The sequence below is a fragment of the Oncorhynchus mykiss genome, chromosome 23 (assembly GCF_013265735.2).
Source record: "Oncorhynchus mykiss isolate Arlee chromosome 23, USDA_OmykA_1.1, whole genome shotgun sequence".
In the NCBI taxonomy this organism is placed as follows: domain Eukaryota; kingdom Metazoa; phylum Chordata; class Actinopteri; order Salmoniformes; family Salmonidae; genus Oncorhynchus; species Oncorhynchus mykiss.
The window spans coordinates 5,581,401-5,598,509 of record NC_048587.1 but is presented as its reverse complement, the minus strand read 5'-3'; the positions used below and the strand labels follow the sequence as shown (position 1 = coordinate 5,598,509).

The 17,109-nt window shown below is 43.6% G+C and overlaps 1 protein-coding gene across 6 annotated transcripts in view; it reads left to right on the top strand.

Moving 5' to 3' along the window:
* Positions 1-17,109, top strand: part of LOC110514830 (dedicator of cytokinesis protein 1) — a 538,819-nt gene that overhangs the window by 400,637 nt on the left and 121,073 nt on the right. For all 6 annotated transcript variants that reach the window (XM_036960808.1, XM_036960809.1, XM_036960806.1 and 3 more), the window contains 2 exons: positions 9,689-9,747; positions 14,897-15,045. In XM_036960808.1, the coding sequence (XP_036816703.1) occupies positions 9,689-9,747; positions 14,897-15,045 (208 nt within the window). The remainder of the gene's footprint in view (positions 1-9,688; positions 9,748-14,896; positions 15,046-17,109) is intronic.

Here is a 17,109-nt window from a genome sequence, read left to right as displayed (position 1 = left end):
ATTACACATCTCTCTCTCTCTCTCTCTCTCTCTCTCTCTCTCTCTCTCTCTCTCTCTCTCTCTCTCTCTCTCTCTCCCCTCTTCTTGGAAGGAGTCATCCCTCCATGTCTCTATCAGTCAACCATGAGAGAGGGACAAACTTGTCACAGCCAAGCCAGTCAGTCAATCAGCCAGCTAGTCTGTCAGTCACAGTAAGCCAGCCAATAAGTCATTCATTCAGCCAATCAGCCACAGTACGTGCCAGCCAGCCAGTCACAGTCAGCCAGCTAGTCAGTCAGTCGGTGGCTATGTCTCAGGATTGTTCAACGGTCTCCATGACTACGGTTGCCAAATGCCTGGAACTTTCCCCAAATTCCCTGCTTTCCCAGAAATCCTATTTTAAGGATTCCTTGAATTAAGGGGGAATAAGCAGGAAATGCCAGAATCATCCTATCAGTTACCAGAATTCTGCATCCTTACTCATGACGGCAGTGACCAGATAGGTGAAGGATATGGTAGACTGCTGTGGAAGACTGCTTTAAAGTTGGCCACCATTTTGTTGTTGTAGTTAAAGTGATTTCAGTCCTGAGTGAACTGAATCGCTGTGTCTGTTAAAGTCAGTCAGGAACCCTTGTTTCCTGTTCATTACAGACAAAAACCAAACCCTGGCAATGACAATGTGAGTGTATTGCAATTACTGTCTCTCTCACTGCTTGTTCTCTTCTTCTTCAGTCACCCTCTGTCCTACTCAGTCCTTCTCTCCTCGCTTTCACTGTCACTCTCCTCATGTGTCCACTCCTTTCCTCCCTGGTCCTCCTTTCTCTCAGAGTTAGTCAGTTACTGTCAGTGTCACTGCCCCTCCTCCTCCTCCTCTTCCTCCTCCTCCTCCCATAAAGGATTGTTTTATACTAAAACCTACAGTATCTTAATCCACACAACACAGGCATTGCTTTCGGTAATTTAAATAAATCCTGAATTCCACTCTCCAAAATGTTTTGTTTTTGTAAACCTTATCTTTGTTAATATAGAACAGGGGTATTCAACTTTGACCCTATGAGATCTGGAGCCTGCTGGTATTCTGTTCTACCTGATCATTAATATCACCCACCTGGTGTCCCAGGTCTAAATCAGGCCCTGATCATTAATATCACCCCACCTGGTGTCCCAGGTCTAAATCACGCCCTGGTCGTTAATATCACCCCACCTGGTGTCCCAGGTCTAAATCAGGCCCTGATCATTAATATCACCCCACCTGGTGTCCCAGGTCTAAATCAGGCCCTGATCATTAATATCACCCCACCTGGTGTCCCAGGTCTAAATCAGGCCCTGATCATTAATATCACCCCACCTGGTGTCCCAGGTCTAAATTGGGCCCTGATCATTAATATCACCCCACCTGGTGTCCCAGGTCTAAATCAGGCCCTGGTCATTAATATCACCCCACCTGGTCCTTAATTAGAGGGCAACAATGAAAACAGGCAGTGGAACAGTTGGAGGGATATAGAATAACCTTTTGGGGATATTTAAAACACTTGTATATGAGTTGATGCAGATCCTTGTCATTGTTGATACAGAATATGCTTCCTAGTAAAAGCCACTTTTAGGCTTTGAGTTCTGATACGTTATGAGTTCTAATGTACAGGGCTTTCGGAAAGTATTCAGACCCCTTGACTTTCTACCCGTTTTGTAACGTTACAGCCTTATGCTAAAATTGATTACATTATTACTTTTTCTCATAAACCTACACACAATAACCCATAACAACATAGCAAAAACTGTTTTTTAGACATTTTTTGCTAATGTATAAAAAAATAAACAAAAACAGAAATCACATTTACATAAGTATTCAGACCCTTTACACCTGCACCGTTGGCAGTAATTACAGCCTTTAGGGTTCAAGTCCGGGCTCTGGCTGGGCTACTCAAGGACATTCAGTGACTCATCCCCGAAGCAGCTCCTGCGTTGTCTTGGCTGTGTGCTTAGGTTCGTTGTCCTGTTGGAAGGTGAACCTTCGCCCCAGTCTCTGGCTGGGCCACTCGAGGACATTCAATGACTCATCCCCGAAGCAGCTCCTGCGTTGTCTTGGCTGTGTGCTTAGGTTCGTTGTCCTGTTGGAAGGTGAACCTTCGCCCCAGTCTCTGGCTGGGCCACTCGAGGACATTCAGAGACTTATCCCCGAAGCAGCTCCTGCGTTGTCTTGGCTGTGTGCTTAGGTTCGTTGTCCTGCTGGATGGTGAACCTTCGCCCCAGTCTGAGGTATTGAGCCATTCCGTAAAAACGGAGCTCTATAGGAGTAAACCCTGTCTCCAGCTGTTTACGTGTAGGTATGTACGGCAGGACCAAATCGGAAAGACATGAGAAAGCCCATGTAATGCTTTGTAGGTTAGCAGTAAAACCTTGAAATCAGCCCTAACCTTAACAGGAAGCCAGTGTAGGGAGGCTAGCACTGGAGTAATATGATCAAATTTGTTGGTTCTAGTCAGGATTCTAGCAGACGTATTTAGCACTAACTGAAGTTTATCTAGTGATTTATCCGGGTAGCCGGAAAGTAGAGCATTGCAGCAGTCTAACCTAGAAGTGACAAAAGCATTTTTCTGCATAATTTTTGGATAGAAAGTTTCTGATTTTTGCAATGTTACGTAGATGGAAAAAAGCTGTCCTTGAAACAGTCTTGATATGTTCTTCAAAAGAGAGATCAGGGTCCAGAGTAACGCCGAGGTCCTTCACAGTTTTATTTGAGACGACTGCACTAACTGAGGTTGATTTATCAGCAGGTTTTCATCAAGGATCTCTCTGTTCTTTGCTTCGTTCATCTTTGCCTCGATCCCGACTAAAACAACCCCACAGCATGATGCTGCCACCACCATGCTTCATCGTAGGGAAGGTGCCAGGTTTCCTCCAAACGTGACTCTTGGCATTCAGGACGAAATAGTTGAATCTTGGTTTCATCAGACCAGAGAATCATGTTTCTCATGGTCTGATAATCTTTAGATACCTTTTGGCAAACTCCAAGCGGGCTGTCATGTGCCTTTTACTGAGGAGTGGTTTCTGTCTGGCCACTCTACCATAAAGGCCTGATTGGTGGAGTGCTGCAGTGATGGTTGTCCTTCTGGAAGGTTCTCCCATCTCCACAGAGGAACTCTGGAGCTCTATCAGAGTGACCATTAGGTTCTTGGTCACCTCCCTGACAAAGACCCTTCTCCCCCGATTGCTCAGTTTGGCCGGGCGGCCAGCTCTAGGACGAGTCTTGGTGGTTCCAAAATTCTTCCATTTAAGAATGATGGAGACCACTGTGTTCTTGGAGACCTTCAATGCTGCAGAAATGTTTTGGTACCCTTCCCCAGATCTATGCCTCGACACATTCCTGTCTCGGAGCTCTACGGACAATTTGTTTGACCTCATGGCTTGGTTTTTGCTCTGACATGCACTGTCAACTGCGAGACCTTATACAGACAGGTGTATGCCTTTCCAAATCATGTCCAATCAATTGCATTTACAACAGGTGGACTCCAATCAAGTTGTAGAAACATCTCAAGGATGATCAATGGAAACAAGATGCACCTGAGCTCAATTTCAAGTTTCATAGCGAAGGGTCTGAATACTTACTTAAATGTCATATTTCTGTTTTTTATTGTTAATGCATTTGCAGCATCGTTCATTGTCATTATGGGGTATTGTGATGTCATTATGGGGTATTGTGATGTCATTATGGGGTATTGTGATGTCATTATGTGGTATTGTGATGTCATTATGGGGTATTGTGATGTCATTATGGGGTATTGTGATGTCATTATGTGGTATTGTGATGTCATTATGGGGTATTGTGATGTCATTATGTGGTATTGTGATGTCATTATGGGGTATTGTGATGTCATTATGGGGTAATGTGGTGTCATTATGGGGTATTGTGATGTCATTATGGGGTATTGTGATGTCATTATGTGGTATTGTGATGTCATTATGGGGTATTGTGATGTCATTATGGGGTATTGTGATGTCATTATGTGGTATTGTGATGTCATTATGGGGTATTGTGATGTCATTATGTGGTATTGTGATGTCATTATGGGGTATTGTGATGTCATTATGGGGTATTGTGATGTCATTATGTGGTATTGTGATGTCATTATGGGGTATTGTGATGTCATTATGGGGTATTGTGATGTCATTATGGGGTATTGTGATGTCATTATGTGGTATTGTGATGTCATTATGTGGTATTGTGATGTCATTATGTGGTATTGTGATGTCATTATGGGGTATTGTGATGTCATTATGTGGTATTGTGATGTCATTATGTGGTATTGTGATGTCATTATGTGGTATTGTGATGTCATTATGTGGTATTGTGATGTCATTATGTGGTATTGTGATGTCATTATGAGGTATTGTGATGTCATTATGGGGTATTGTGATGTCATTATGTGGTATTGTGATGTCATTATGTGGTATTGTGATGTCATTATGGGGTATTGTGATGTCATTATGGGGTATTGTGATGTCATTATGGGGGTATTGTGATGTCATTATGGGGTATTGTGATGTCATTATGTGGTATTGTGATGTCATTATGGGGTATTGTGATGTCATTATGGGGTATTGTGAGTAGATTGCTGAAGATTTTGTTTTTCATACGTTTTAGAATAAGGCTGTGACGTATCAAAATGTGGGAAAAGTCAATGGGTCTGAATACTTTCTGAAGGCCCTGTATGTGATTACCGAATCTGTTTGTCTGAATGAGGGATGGTTATAGATGTTTCTGGTCCCACTTTAAAAATCAAATGTATTTATAAAGCCCTTTTTACATGTAAAAGCGCGGGGGAATATCACCAGACCACAAACTTACTACCATGAGTAGTAAGTGACTCAGCCCCCGTAATCGGGTCAGAGGCAGAGAATCCCAGTGGAGAGAGGGGAACCGGCCAGGCAGAGACAGCAAGGGCAGTTCGTCATGCCAGTGCCTTGCCATTCACCTTCACACCCCTGGGCCATAGGAGTCTTCAGTACAGACTTAAAGGTCAAGACCGAGTCTACGTCTCTCACATGGATAAGCAGACCATTCCATAAAAATTGAGCTCTATAGGAGAAAACCCTGCCTCCTGCTGTTTGCTTAGAAATTCTAGGGACAATTAGGAGGCCTGCGTCTTGTGACCGTAGCGTACATGTAGGTATGTACGGCAGGACCAAATCAGAGAGATAGGTAGGAGCAAGCCCATGTAATGCTTTGTAGGTTAGCAGTAACACCTTGAAATCAGCCCTTGCCTTGACAGGAAGCCAGTGTAGAAAGGCTAGCACTGGAGCAATATGATTGAATTTTGGGGTTCTAGTCAAGATTCTAGCAGCCGTGTTGAGAACTAGCTGATGTTTATGTAGTTCTTTATCCGGGTAGCCAGAGACTAGAGCGTTGCAGTAGTCTGATCTAGAAGTAGCCAGACAGTAGAGCATTGCAGTAGTCTAATATAGAAGTAGCCAGACAGTAGAGCCTTGCAGTAGTCTAATATAGAAGTAGCCAGACAGTAGAGCATTGCAGTAGTCTAATATAGAAGTAGCCAGACAGTAGAGCATTGCACTAGTCTAATATAGAAGTAGCCAGACAGTAGAGCGTTGCAGTAGTCTAATATAGAAGTAGCCAGACAGTAGAGCATTGCAGTAGTCTAATATAGAATTAGCCAGACAGTAGAGCATTGCAGTAGTCTAATATAGAAGTAGCCAGACAGTAGAGCGTTGCAGTAGTCTGATATAGAAGTAGCCAGACAGTAGAGCGTTGCAGTAGTCTAAAATAGAAGTAGCCAGACAGTAGAGCGTTGCAGTAGTCTAATATAGAAGTAGCCAGACAGTAGAGTGTTGCGGTAGTCTAAAATAGAAGTAGCCAGACAGTAGAGCGTTGCAGTGGTCTAATATCGAAGTAGCCAGACAGTAGAGCGTTGCAGTGGTCTAATATAGAAGTAGCCAGACAGTAGAGCATTGCAGTAGTCTAATATAGAAGTAGCCAGACAGTAGAGTGTTGCAGTATTCTAATATAGAAGTAGCCAGAGTCTAGAGCGTTGCAGTAGTCTGATCTAGAAGTAGCCAGACAGTAGAGCATTGCAGTAGTCTAATATAGAAGTAGCCAGACAGTAGAGTGTTGCAGTAGTTCGATATAGAAGTAGCCAGACAGTAGAGCATTGCAGTAGTCTAATATAGAAGTAGCCAGACAGTAGAGCGTTGCAGTAGTCTAATATAGAAGTAGCCAGACAGTAGAGCATTGCAGTAGTCTAATATAGAAGTAGCCAGACAGTAGAGCATTGCAGTAGTCTAATATAGAAGTATCCAGACAGTAGAGCGTTGCAGTAGTCTAATCTAGAAGTAGCCAGACAGTAGAGCATAGCAGTAGTCTAATATAGAAGTAGCCAGACATTAGAGGGTTGCAGTAGTCTAATATAGAAGTAGCCAGACAGTAGAGCATTGCAGTGGTCTAATATAGAAGTAGCCAGACAGTAGAGTGTTGCAGTAGTTCGATATAGAAGTAGCCAGACAGTAGAGCGTTGCAGTAGTCTAATATAGAAGTATTCAGACAGTAGAGCGTTGCAGTAGTCTAATATAGAAGTAGCCAGACATTAGAGCATATCAGTAGTCTAATATAGAAGTAGCCAGACAGTAGAGCGTTGCAGTAGTCTAATATAAAAGCAGCCAGACACTAGAGCGTTGCAGTAGTCTAATATAGAAGTAGCCAGACAGTAGAGTGTTGCAGTGTTCTAATATAGAAGTAGCCAGACAGTAGAGTGTTGCAGTAGTCTAATATAGAAGTAGCCGTACAGTAGAGTGTTGCAGTAGTCTAATATAGAAGTAGCCAGACAGTACAGTGTTGCAGTAGTCTAATATAGAAGTAGCCAGACAGTAGAGCGTAGCAGTAGTCTAATATAGAAGTAGCCAGACAGTAGAGTGTTGCAGTAGTCTAATATAGAAGTAGCCAGACAGTAGAGTGTTGCAGTAGTCTAATATAGAAGTAGCCAGACAGTAGAGTGTTGCAGTAGTCTAATATAGAAGTAGCCAGGCAGTAGAGTGTTGCAGTAGTCTAATATAGAAGTAGCCAGACAGTAGAGTGTTGCAGTAGTCTAATATAGAAGTAGCCAGACAGTAGAGTGTTGCAGTAGTCTAATATAGAAGTAGCCAGACAGTAGAGTGTTGCAGTAGTCTAATATAGAAGTAGCCAGACAGTAGAGTGTTGCAGTAGTCTAATATAGAAGTAGCCAGACAGTAGAGTGTTGCAGTAGTCTAATATAGAAGTAGCCAGACAGTAGAGTGTTGCAGTAGTCTAATATAGAAGTAGCCAGACAGTAGAGTGTTGCAGTAGTCTAATATATAGAAGTAGCCAGACAGTAGAGTGTTGCAGTAGTCTAATATAGAAGTAGCCAGACAGTAGAGCGTTGCAGTAGTCTAATATAGAAGTAGCCAGACAGTAGAGCGTTGCAGTAGTCTAATATAGAAGTAGCCAGACAGTAGAGCATTGCAGTAGTCTAATATAGAAGTAGCCAGACAGTAGAGTGTTGCAGTAGTCTAATATAGAAGTAGCCAGACAGTAGAGTGTTGCAGTAGTCTAATATAGAAGTAGCCAGACAGTAGAGTGTTGCAGTAGTCTAATATAGAAGTAGCCAGACAGTAGAGTGTTGCAGTAGTCTAATATAGAAGTAGCCAGACAGTAGAGTGTTGCAGTAGTCTAATATAGAAGTAGCCAGACAGTAGAGCGTTGCAGTAGTCTAATATAGAAGTAGCCAGACAGTAGAGCGTTGCAGTAGTCTAATATAGAAGTAGCCAGACAGTAGAGCATAGCAGTAGTCTAATATAGAAGTAGCCAGACAGTAGAGCGTTGCAGTAGTCTAATATAGAAGTAGCCAGACAGTAGAGCATTGCAGTAGTCTAATATAGAAGTAGCCAGACAGTAGAGCGTTGCAGTAGTCTAATATAGAAGTAGCCAGACAGTAGAGCGTTGCAGTAGTCTAATATAGAAGTAGCCAGACAGTAGAGTGTTGCAGTAGTCTAATATAGAAGTAGCCAGACAGTAGAGCGTTGCAGTAGTCTAATATAGAAGTAGCCAGACAGTAGAGCATTGCAGTAGTCTAATCTAGAAGTAGCCAGACAGTAGAGTGTTGCAGTAGTCTAATATAGAAGTGACAAAAACACATTTGTTTTTCTGCATCCCATTTTTTGGACAAAAAAGTTTCAGATTTGTTATGTTATGATGCTTCTCTTGAAATATTCTTCACATGTTGTATAGCATTATAAAGGCTTCATAAGCACTACATAAAGGATTCACAAATTATCTATAAGCGTCTCATACTGTATAAATGGTGAATAAACTTACATAGTGTGTTATGTCACAATTGGCAACTCACTGGGAATGGTTATGTCACCCTTTATACACTGGGGTGCTTATAAAGCCTGTATGTACTTTTTATAAAGCCTTTATAAGTTGTACTTTGTTTAAAGTGGGAACCAGTTGTTTACCCTCCTATAGTACTTATTGTCAATAAACCATGTTGGACTGGTCACTGGTACAGGACAGTTAACCATGTTGGACTGGTCACTGGTACAGGACAGTTAACCATGTTGGACTGGTCACTAGAACAGGACAATAAACCATGTTGGACTGGTCACTGGTACAGGACAGTTAACCATGTTGGACTGGTCACTGGTACAGGACAGTTAACCATGTTGGACCACTAGTACAGGACAGTTAACCATGGTGGACTGGTCACTGGTACAGGACAGTTAACCATGTTGGACCACTAGTACAGGACAGTTAACCATGGTGGACTGGTCACTGGTACAGGACAGTTAACTATGTTGGACTGGTCACTGGTACAGGACAGTTAACCATGTTGGACCACTAGTACAGGACAGTTAACCATGTTGGACTGGTCACTAGTACAGGACAGTTAACCATGTTGGACCACTAGTACAGGACAGTTAACCATGTTGGACTGGTCACTGGTACAGGACAGTTAACCATGTTGGACTGGTCACTGGTACAGGACAGTTAACCATGTTGGACCACTAGTACAGGACAGTTAACCATGGTGGACTGGTCACTAGTACATCACTAGTACAGGACAGTTAACCATGTTGGACCACTAGTACAGGACAGTTAACCATGTTGGACTGGTCACTAGTACAGGACAGTTAACAATGTTGGACTGGTCACTAGTACAGGACAGTTAACCATGTTGGACCACTAGTACAGGACAGTTAACCATGTTGGACCACTAGTACAGAACAGTTAACCATGTTGGACTGGTCACTAGTACAGGACAGTTAACAATGTTGGACTGGTCACTAGTACAGGAGAGTTAACCATGTTGGACTGGTCACTAGTACAGGACAGTTAACCATGTTGGACCACTAGTACAGGACAGTTAACCATGTTGGACCACTGGTACAGGACAGTTAACCATGTTGGACTGGTCACTAGTACAGGACAGTTAACCATGTTGGACTGGTCACTAGCACAGGACAGTTAACCATGTTGGACTGGCCACTAGTACAGGACAGTTAACCATGTTAGACTGGTCACTGGTACAGGACAGTTAACCATGTTGGACCACTAGTACAGGACAGTTAACCATGTTGGACCACTAGTACAGGACAGTTAACCATGTTGGACTGGTCACTAGTACAGGACAGTGGTTGGCCTCAGTGCATGTAAATGCATGTGTGTTTCTGTGTGTTTCAGGTACCAGGACATGAGGAGACAGATCGGCTTTGAGATCAGAGACATGTGGTATAATCTAGGTATGTATCATCTATTTCTAGTTCTTCATATGTATTCAACTAACGTATGTGACCGACCGGCTCCATCCGGTGTTTTTTAAAAGTAGAGACTCAGAGCTAGAAAATGGTATATCGTAACACTACTGTTGAGGAACAATTGGAAAGTAATTCTGCTTTGGAAGATGATAAACTTGTAACCCCACTTTTGAGAAAATGGCCCTTGAATGTTTTGGTACTACTACCGGAGAGCCCTTCTTTCACATGTGAGGCCATGTGCTAAACAGAGTGAGTACCGGCAGTCTAGTAAACAACCAAATATTTCAAGACTAAAGGCTGGTTTATACTACGTATATCAACATGTCTGTAGAGAGTTGTGGCAGTCGACATCGTGAACATTAACCTTGTCTTTATCGTTATGAAAAAGTATAAACACAAAAACGACAGGCTGCATGACATCAGCAGACTGGTGGTCCAGAACAGCATAACAGGTGTATTTTAATACCAATAACCCATCTGTTTAAAACTTTACTTATTAAATGTCAATCTAACAAACCAAGGCAACTAAAAACAACTTTCTAAACCATTTCCTGTTTGGTATCTAGCGTGCTATCTAGCTAGCTAACGTTAAGTTAGCTGGCTATCTAATATTACGTTAGCTGGCTAGCCAGTTGAAACAATGACTGTATCATATAGCTTTTTTACCATGGGTAAAAGTAGAGCCTCAGAGCTACAAAATAGTATATCATGCTGAATGGGTGTAGACAAAGAGGAAAAAATGGGAAAGTAATTTTCCTTTGAAAGTTGATGAACTTGTAAACTCACTTTTTGAGAAAATGGCCTTTGAATGTTTTGGTATCGTGTGAAGAGCTCCTCTTTGTTTACACCCATTCAGCATCGTTCACACCCTCTTAAGCTTTAGCCCCACCCATCTCGTTTCGATCTCGGAGAGCACACTCAACGGGTGTTGTACACACGTCATGTAACGTTAGCTAACAAGCTGGTCGGATCATGGGTTACCAGGTTGTTAGTGAAAACAGGAAGGACTAAGGATAGAGAATAGAGGGTCGGATCATGGGTTACCAGGTTGTTAGTGAAAACAGGAAGGACTAAGGATAGAGAATAGAGGGTCGGATCATGGGTTACCAGGTTGTTAGTGAAAACAGGAAGGACTAAGGATAGAGAATAGAGGGTTGGATCATGGGTTACCAGGTTGTTAGTGAAAACAGGAAGGACTAAGGATAGAGAATAGAGGGTTGGATCATGGGTTACCCGGTTGTTAGTGAAAACAGGAAGGACTAAGGATAGAGAATAGAGGGTCGGATCATGGGTTAATTGGCTTCATGTTGTTGTTGTTGTGGAAGCAGAACTACAGCAGATACATCACAAAGGAGTCAGATAATGACAAGGTGTTAGTTTGAATAGACCTGTTCTGTTCCTTCAAATATGTAATCAGTCTCTGCTTTTCTATTTCTCTCATGCTCTCTCTTTCTTAATTACAACTCTTACCGTGATGTCGTATTGGTTCCCACACCAGTGTTTTCATAATTCAAGTAATTCTGGTTTTGGACCTGAGGCTTTTCTCAGGAAAATCACCTCTCATCTTCTGAATGTCAATCAAAACGCTGATGAACACTGAAAAGAAACTGGAGGGACGACAGATACATGTTTATGCCCCTGGGGGCCCCTCTAGTAGTTTCCTCCAGTGCTTTACACCAAGACAATTTAACATACTGTACCATCTCACCAGATACATGTTTATGTCCCTGGGGGCCCCTCTAGTAGTTTCCTCCTGTGGTTTACACCAAGACAATTTAACATACTGTACCATCTCACCAGATACATGTTTATGTCCCTGGGGGGCCCCTCTAGTAGTTTCCTCCTGTGGTTTACACCAACATACTGTACCATCTCACCAGATACATGTTTATGCCCCTGGGGGCCCCTCTAGTAGTTTCCTCCTGTGGTTTACACCAACATACTGTACCATCTCACCAGATACATGTTTATGTCCCTGGGGGCCCCTCTAGTAGTTTCCTCCTGTGGTTTACACCAACATACTGTACCATCTCACCAGATACATGTTTATGCCCCTGGGGGGCCCCTCTAGTAGTTTCCTCCTGTGGTTTACACCAACATACTGTACCATCTCACCAGATACATGTTTATGCCCCTGGGGGGCCCCTCTAGTAGTTTCCTCCTGTGGTTTACACCAACATACTGTACCATCTCACCAGATACATGTTTATGCCCCTGGGGGCCCTCTAGTAGTTTCCTCCTGTGGTTTACACCAACATACTGTACCATCTCACCAGATACATGTTTATGCCCCTGGGGGCCCCTCTAGTAGTTTCCTCCTGTGGTTTACACCAACATACTGTACCATCTCACCAGATACATGTTTATGTCCCTGGGGGCCCCTCTAGTAGTTTCCTCCTGTGGTCTACACCAAGACAATTTAACATACTGTACCATCTCACCAGATACATGTTTATGTCCCTGGGGGGCCCCTCTAGTAGTTTCCTCCTGTGGTTTACACCAAGACAATTTAACATACTGTACCATCTCACCAGATACATGTTTATGTCCCTGGGGGGCCCCTCTAGTAGTTTCCTCCTGTGGTTTACACCAACATACTGTACCATCTCACCAGATACATGTTTATGTCCCTGGGGGGCCCCTCTAGTAGTTTCCTCCTGTGGTTTACACCAACATACTGTACCATCTCACCAGATACATGTTTATGTCCCTGGGGGGCCCTCTAGTAGTTTCCTCCTGTGGTTTACACCAACATACTGTACCATCTCACCAGATACATGTTTATGCCCCTGGGGGGCCCTCTAGTAGTTTCCTCCTGTGGTTTACACCAACATACTGTACCATCTCACCAGATACATGTTTATGTCCCTGGGGGGGCCCTCTAGTAGTTTCATCCTGTGGTTTACACCAACATACTGTACCATCTCACCAGATACATGTTTATGCCCCTGGGGGGCCCCTCTAGTAGTTTCCTCCTGTGGTTTACACCAAGACAATTTAACATACTGTACCATCTCACCAGATACATGTTTATGTCCCTGGGGTGCCCCTCTAGTAGTTTCCTCCTGTGGTTTACACCAACATACTGTACCATCTCACCAGATACATGTTTATGCCCCTGGGGGCCCCTCTAGTAGTTTCCTCCTGTGGTTTACACCAACATACTGTACCATCTCACCAGATACATGTTTATGTCCCTGGGGGCTCCTCTAGTAGTTTCCTCCTGTGGTTTACACCAACATACTGTACCATCTCACCAGATACATGTTTATGCCCCTGGGGGCCCCTCTAGTAGTTTCCTCCTGTGGTCTACACCAAGACAATTTAACATACTGTACCATCTCACCAGATACATGTTTATGCCCCTGGGGGCCCCTCTAGTAGTTTCCTCCTGTGGTTTACACCAAGACAATTTAACATACTGTACCATCTCACCAGATACATGTTTATGTCCCTGGGGGGCCCCTCTAGTAGTTTCCTCCTGTGGTCTACACCAACATACTGTACCATCTCACCAGATACATGTTTATGCCCCTGGGGGGCCCCTCTAGTAGTTTCCTCCTGTGGTTTACACCAACATACTGTACCATCTCACCAGATACATGTTTATGCCCCTGGGGGCCCCTCTAGTAGTTTCCTCCTGTGGTTTACACCAACATACTGTACCATCTCACCAGATACATGTTTATGCCCCTGGGGGGCCCCTCTAGTAGTTTCCTCCTGTGGTTTACACCAACATACTGTACCATCTCACCAGATACATGTTTATGTCCCTGGGGGGCCCCTCTAGTAGTTTCCTCCTGTGGTTTACACCAACATACTGTACCATCTCACCAGATACATGTTTATGCCCCTGGGGGCCCCTCTAGTAGTTTCCTCCTGTGGTTTACACCAAGACAATTTAACATACTGTACCATCTCACCAGGAATCGTTTATTAATGCTATTAGTTGATTTATTTAACTATTTCCTCATTCATGTATTTCTGTATTATCTATGTATCTCACCAGGAACTGATCGTCATTTAGTTGAATGTCTTTAATTATTGAATCATCCGTGTATCCATGTGTCCCCAGGTCTTACGAAGATCAATCTGTTATCAATATGAGTTATATTCATGTTATTATTTATTCATCCACATAGTGTTATATTACGCACAGGTTCCACACAGGATCAATAAGCATCTTACTCACCAATAATTAATCAATAAGCACATTACTCACCAATAATTAATCAATAAGCACATTACTCACCAATAATTAATCAATAAGCATATTACGCACCAATAATTAATCAATAAGCACATTACTCACCAATAATTAATCAATAAGCATATTACGCACCAATAATTAATCAATAAGCATATTACGCACCAATAATTAATCAATAAGCACATTACTCACCAATAATTAATCAATAAGCACATTAATAGTTATTAGTCCTTTGATTTTTGTATCTCTTCAGTCATCTATCATAATAATAAAATAACAGACTCTTTTTATCCCGTAGTGCGTTCCGTATATTTTGGTAACGGGGGGGGGGGGGGGGGGACCCAGCAGGAAGTGAACCCCGCGGTCCTGGCGTTGTAAGTGCCTCCGTGCTCAACCAGCTTGAGTTACAGAGGACCACGCTTTATCTATGGCCTGGTCCCCTTTAAATGTACTGTCATCCATTGACCGTTTGTTCATTATTCCCTCATCCATGTATTCATCCACAGGTTATATATCATTATATAATATATGTCATTTGGCAGACTCTTTTCATCCACAGGTTATATATCATTATATAATATATGGCATTTAGCAGACTCTTTTATCCACAGTGCATAATTATTTTGTTAAATGTAAAGGTGGTCCTGGGAATTCAACCCATTATCATGGCCTTGTAAGCCTCGTGCTCTACCATTTGTGGTTAACTTTATTTAACTCGGCACGTCAGTTAAGAACAAATTATTATTTTCAATGACGGCCTAGGAACAGTTGGATTAACTGCCTGTTCAGGGGCAGAACGACAGATTTGTACCTTGTCAGCTCGGGGATTCGATCCAGCATCCTTTTGGTTACTGGCCCAACGCTCTAACCCCTTGCCGCCTCTGCAGGGGCTCAGATATTTGATGAATTTTTATCTCTCCCCAGGTCCACACAAGATCAAGTTCATCCCAGAGATGGTGGGTCCCATCCTAGAGATGACTCTGGTCCCAGAGATAGAGCTGAGGAAAGCTACCATCCCCATCTTCTTCGACATGATGCAGTGTGAATTCCACTTCACATGCAGCTTCCAACGGGTCTGTACCAGTCAGTCAGTCTGTCCATCAATCAGCCGGTCAATCAGCCAGTCAGTCATTCGGTCAATCAGCCTATCAGTCATTCGGTCAATCAGCCTGTCAATCAATCGTCAGTCAATCAGCCGGTCAATCAGTCAGTCAGTATATTAATCAATCAATCAATCAGTCAGTCAGTCAGTATATTAATCAATCAGTCAGTCAGTATATTAATCAATCAGTCAATCAGTCAGTCAGTCAGTATATTAATCAATCAGTCAGTCAGTATATTAATCAATCATTCACTCTTTGCCTTACTGATATCCCATTGGTCACATGTGGACCAATCAAACCCCCCTCTTTTCCTTACTGATATCTCATTGGTCACATGTGGTGTTCCACCAATCAAAAGTCTAAGTCTCTTGTCTGCTACAGAATAGTATATCCAGAGGTTAGACTTCAGAAACATGTGTTTGTCCATGTATCTCGTAGGTGACTGTTTGTTTCGTTGGTATTACGTTCCCAGTCTAACCCAGTCTCCTGCAGAATTCTCTGTACTGAATCTGATGTCACTTCCTTTACCATCCATGCCATGTTGAAGTCGGCCTGGCCTGTGGCTGTCTCCCAGATCCTCCCAGTCAGTCTCCCAGATCCTCCCAGTCAGTCTCCCAGATCCTCCCAGTCAGTCTCCCAGATCCTCCCAGTCAGTCTCCCAGATCCTCCCAGTCTGTCTCCCAGATCCTCCCAGTCAGTCTCCCAGATCCTCCCAGTCAGTCTCCCAGATCCTCCCTGTCAGTCTCCCAGATCCTCCCAGTCAGTCTCCCAGATCCTCCCTGTCAGTCTCCCAGATCCTCCCAGTCAGTCTCCCAGATCCTCCCAGTCTGTCTCCCAGATCCTCCCAGTCAGTCTCCCAGATCCTCCCAGTCAGTCTCCCAGATCCTCCCAGTCAGTCTCCCAGATCCTCCCAGTCAGTCTCCCAGATCCTCCCAGTCAGTCTCCCAGATCCTCCCAGTCAGTCTCCCAGATCCTCCCAGTCAGTCTCCCAGATCCTCCCAGTCAGTCTCCCAGATCCTCCCAGTCTGTCTCCCAGATCCTCCCAGTCTGTATCCCAGATCCTCCCAGTCAGTCTCCCAGATCCTCCCAGTCTGTCTCCCAGATCCTCCCAGTCTGTCTCCCAGATCCTCCCAGTCAGTCTCCCAGATCCTCCCTGTCAGTCTCCCAGATCCTCCCTGTCAGTCTCCCAGAACAGGGTAGTAGTGCACTACTTTAGACCAGGGTCTATAGGGGAGTAGTGCACTACTTTAGACCAGGGCCTATAGTGTAGTAGTGCACTACTTTAGACCAGGTTCTATAGGGGAGTAGTGCACTACTTTAGACCAGGGTCTATAGGGTAGTAGTGCACTACTTTAGACCAGGGTCTATAGGGTAGTAGTGCACTACTTTAGATCAGGGTTTATAGGGTAGTAGTGCACTACTTTAGACCAGGGCCTATAGGGTAGTAGTGCACTACTTTAGACCAGGGTCTATAGGGTAGTAGTGCACTACTTTAGACCAGGGCCTATAGGGTAGTAGTGCACTACTTTAGACCAGGGTCTATAGGGTAGTGGTGCACTACTTTAGACCAGGGCCTATAGGGTAGTAGGGCACTACTTTAGACCAGACCTATAGGGTAGTAGTGCACTACTTTAGACCAGGGTTTATAGGGTAGTAGTGCACTACTTTAGACCAGGGTCTATAGGGTAGTAGTGCACTACTTTAGACCAGGGTCTATAGGGTAGTAGTGCACTACTTTAGACCAGGGCCTATAGGGTAGTAGTGCACTACTTTTGACCAGGGCCTATAGGGTAGTAGTGCACTACTTTAGACCAGGGCCTATAGGGTAGTAGTGCACTACTTTTGACCAGGGCCTATAGGGTAGTAGTGCACTACTTTAGACCAGGGTCTATAGGGTAGTAGTGCACTACTTTAGACCAGGACATCCATGGTAGTAGTGCACTACTTTAGACCAGGGCCTATAGGGTAGTAGTGCACTACTTTAGACCAGGGTCTATAGGGTAGTAGTGCACTACTTTAGACCAGGGCCTATAG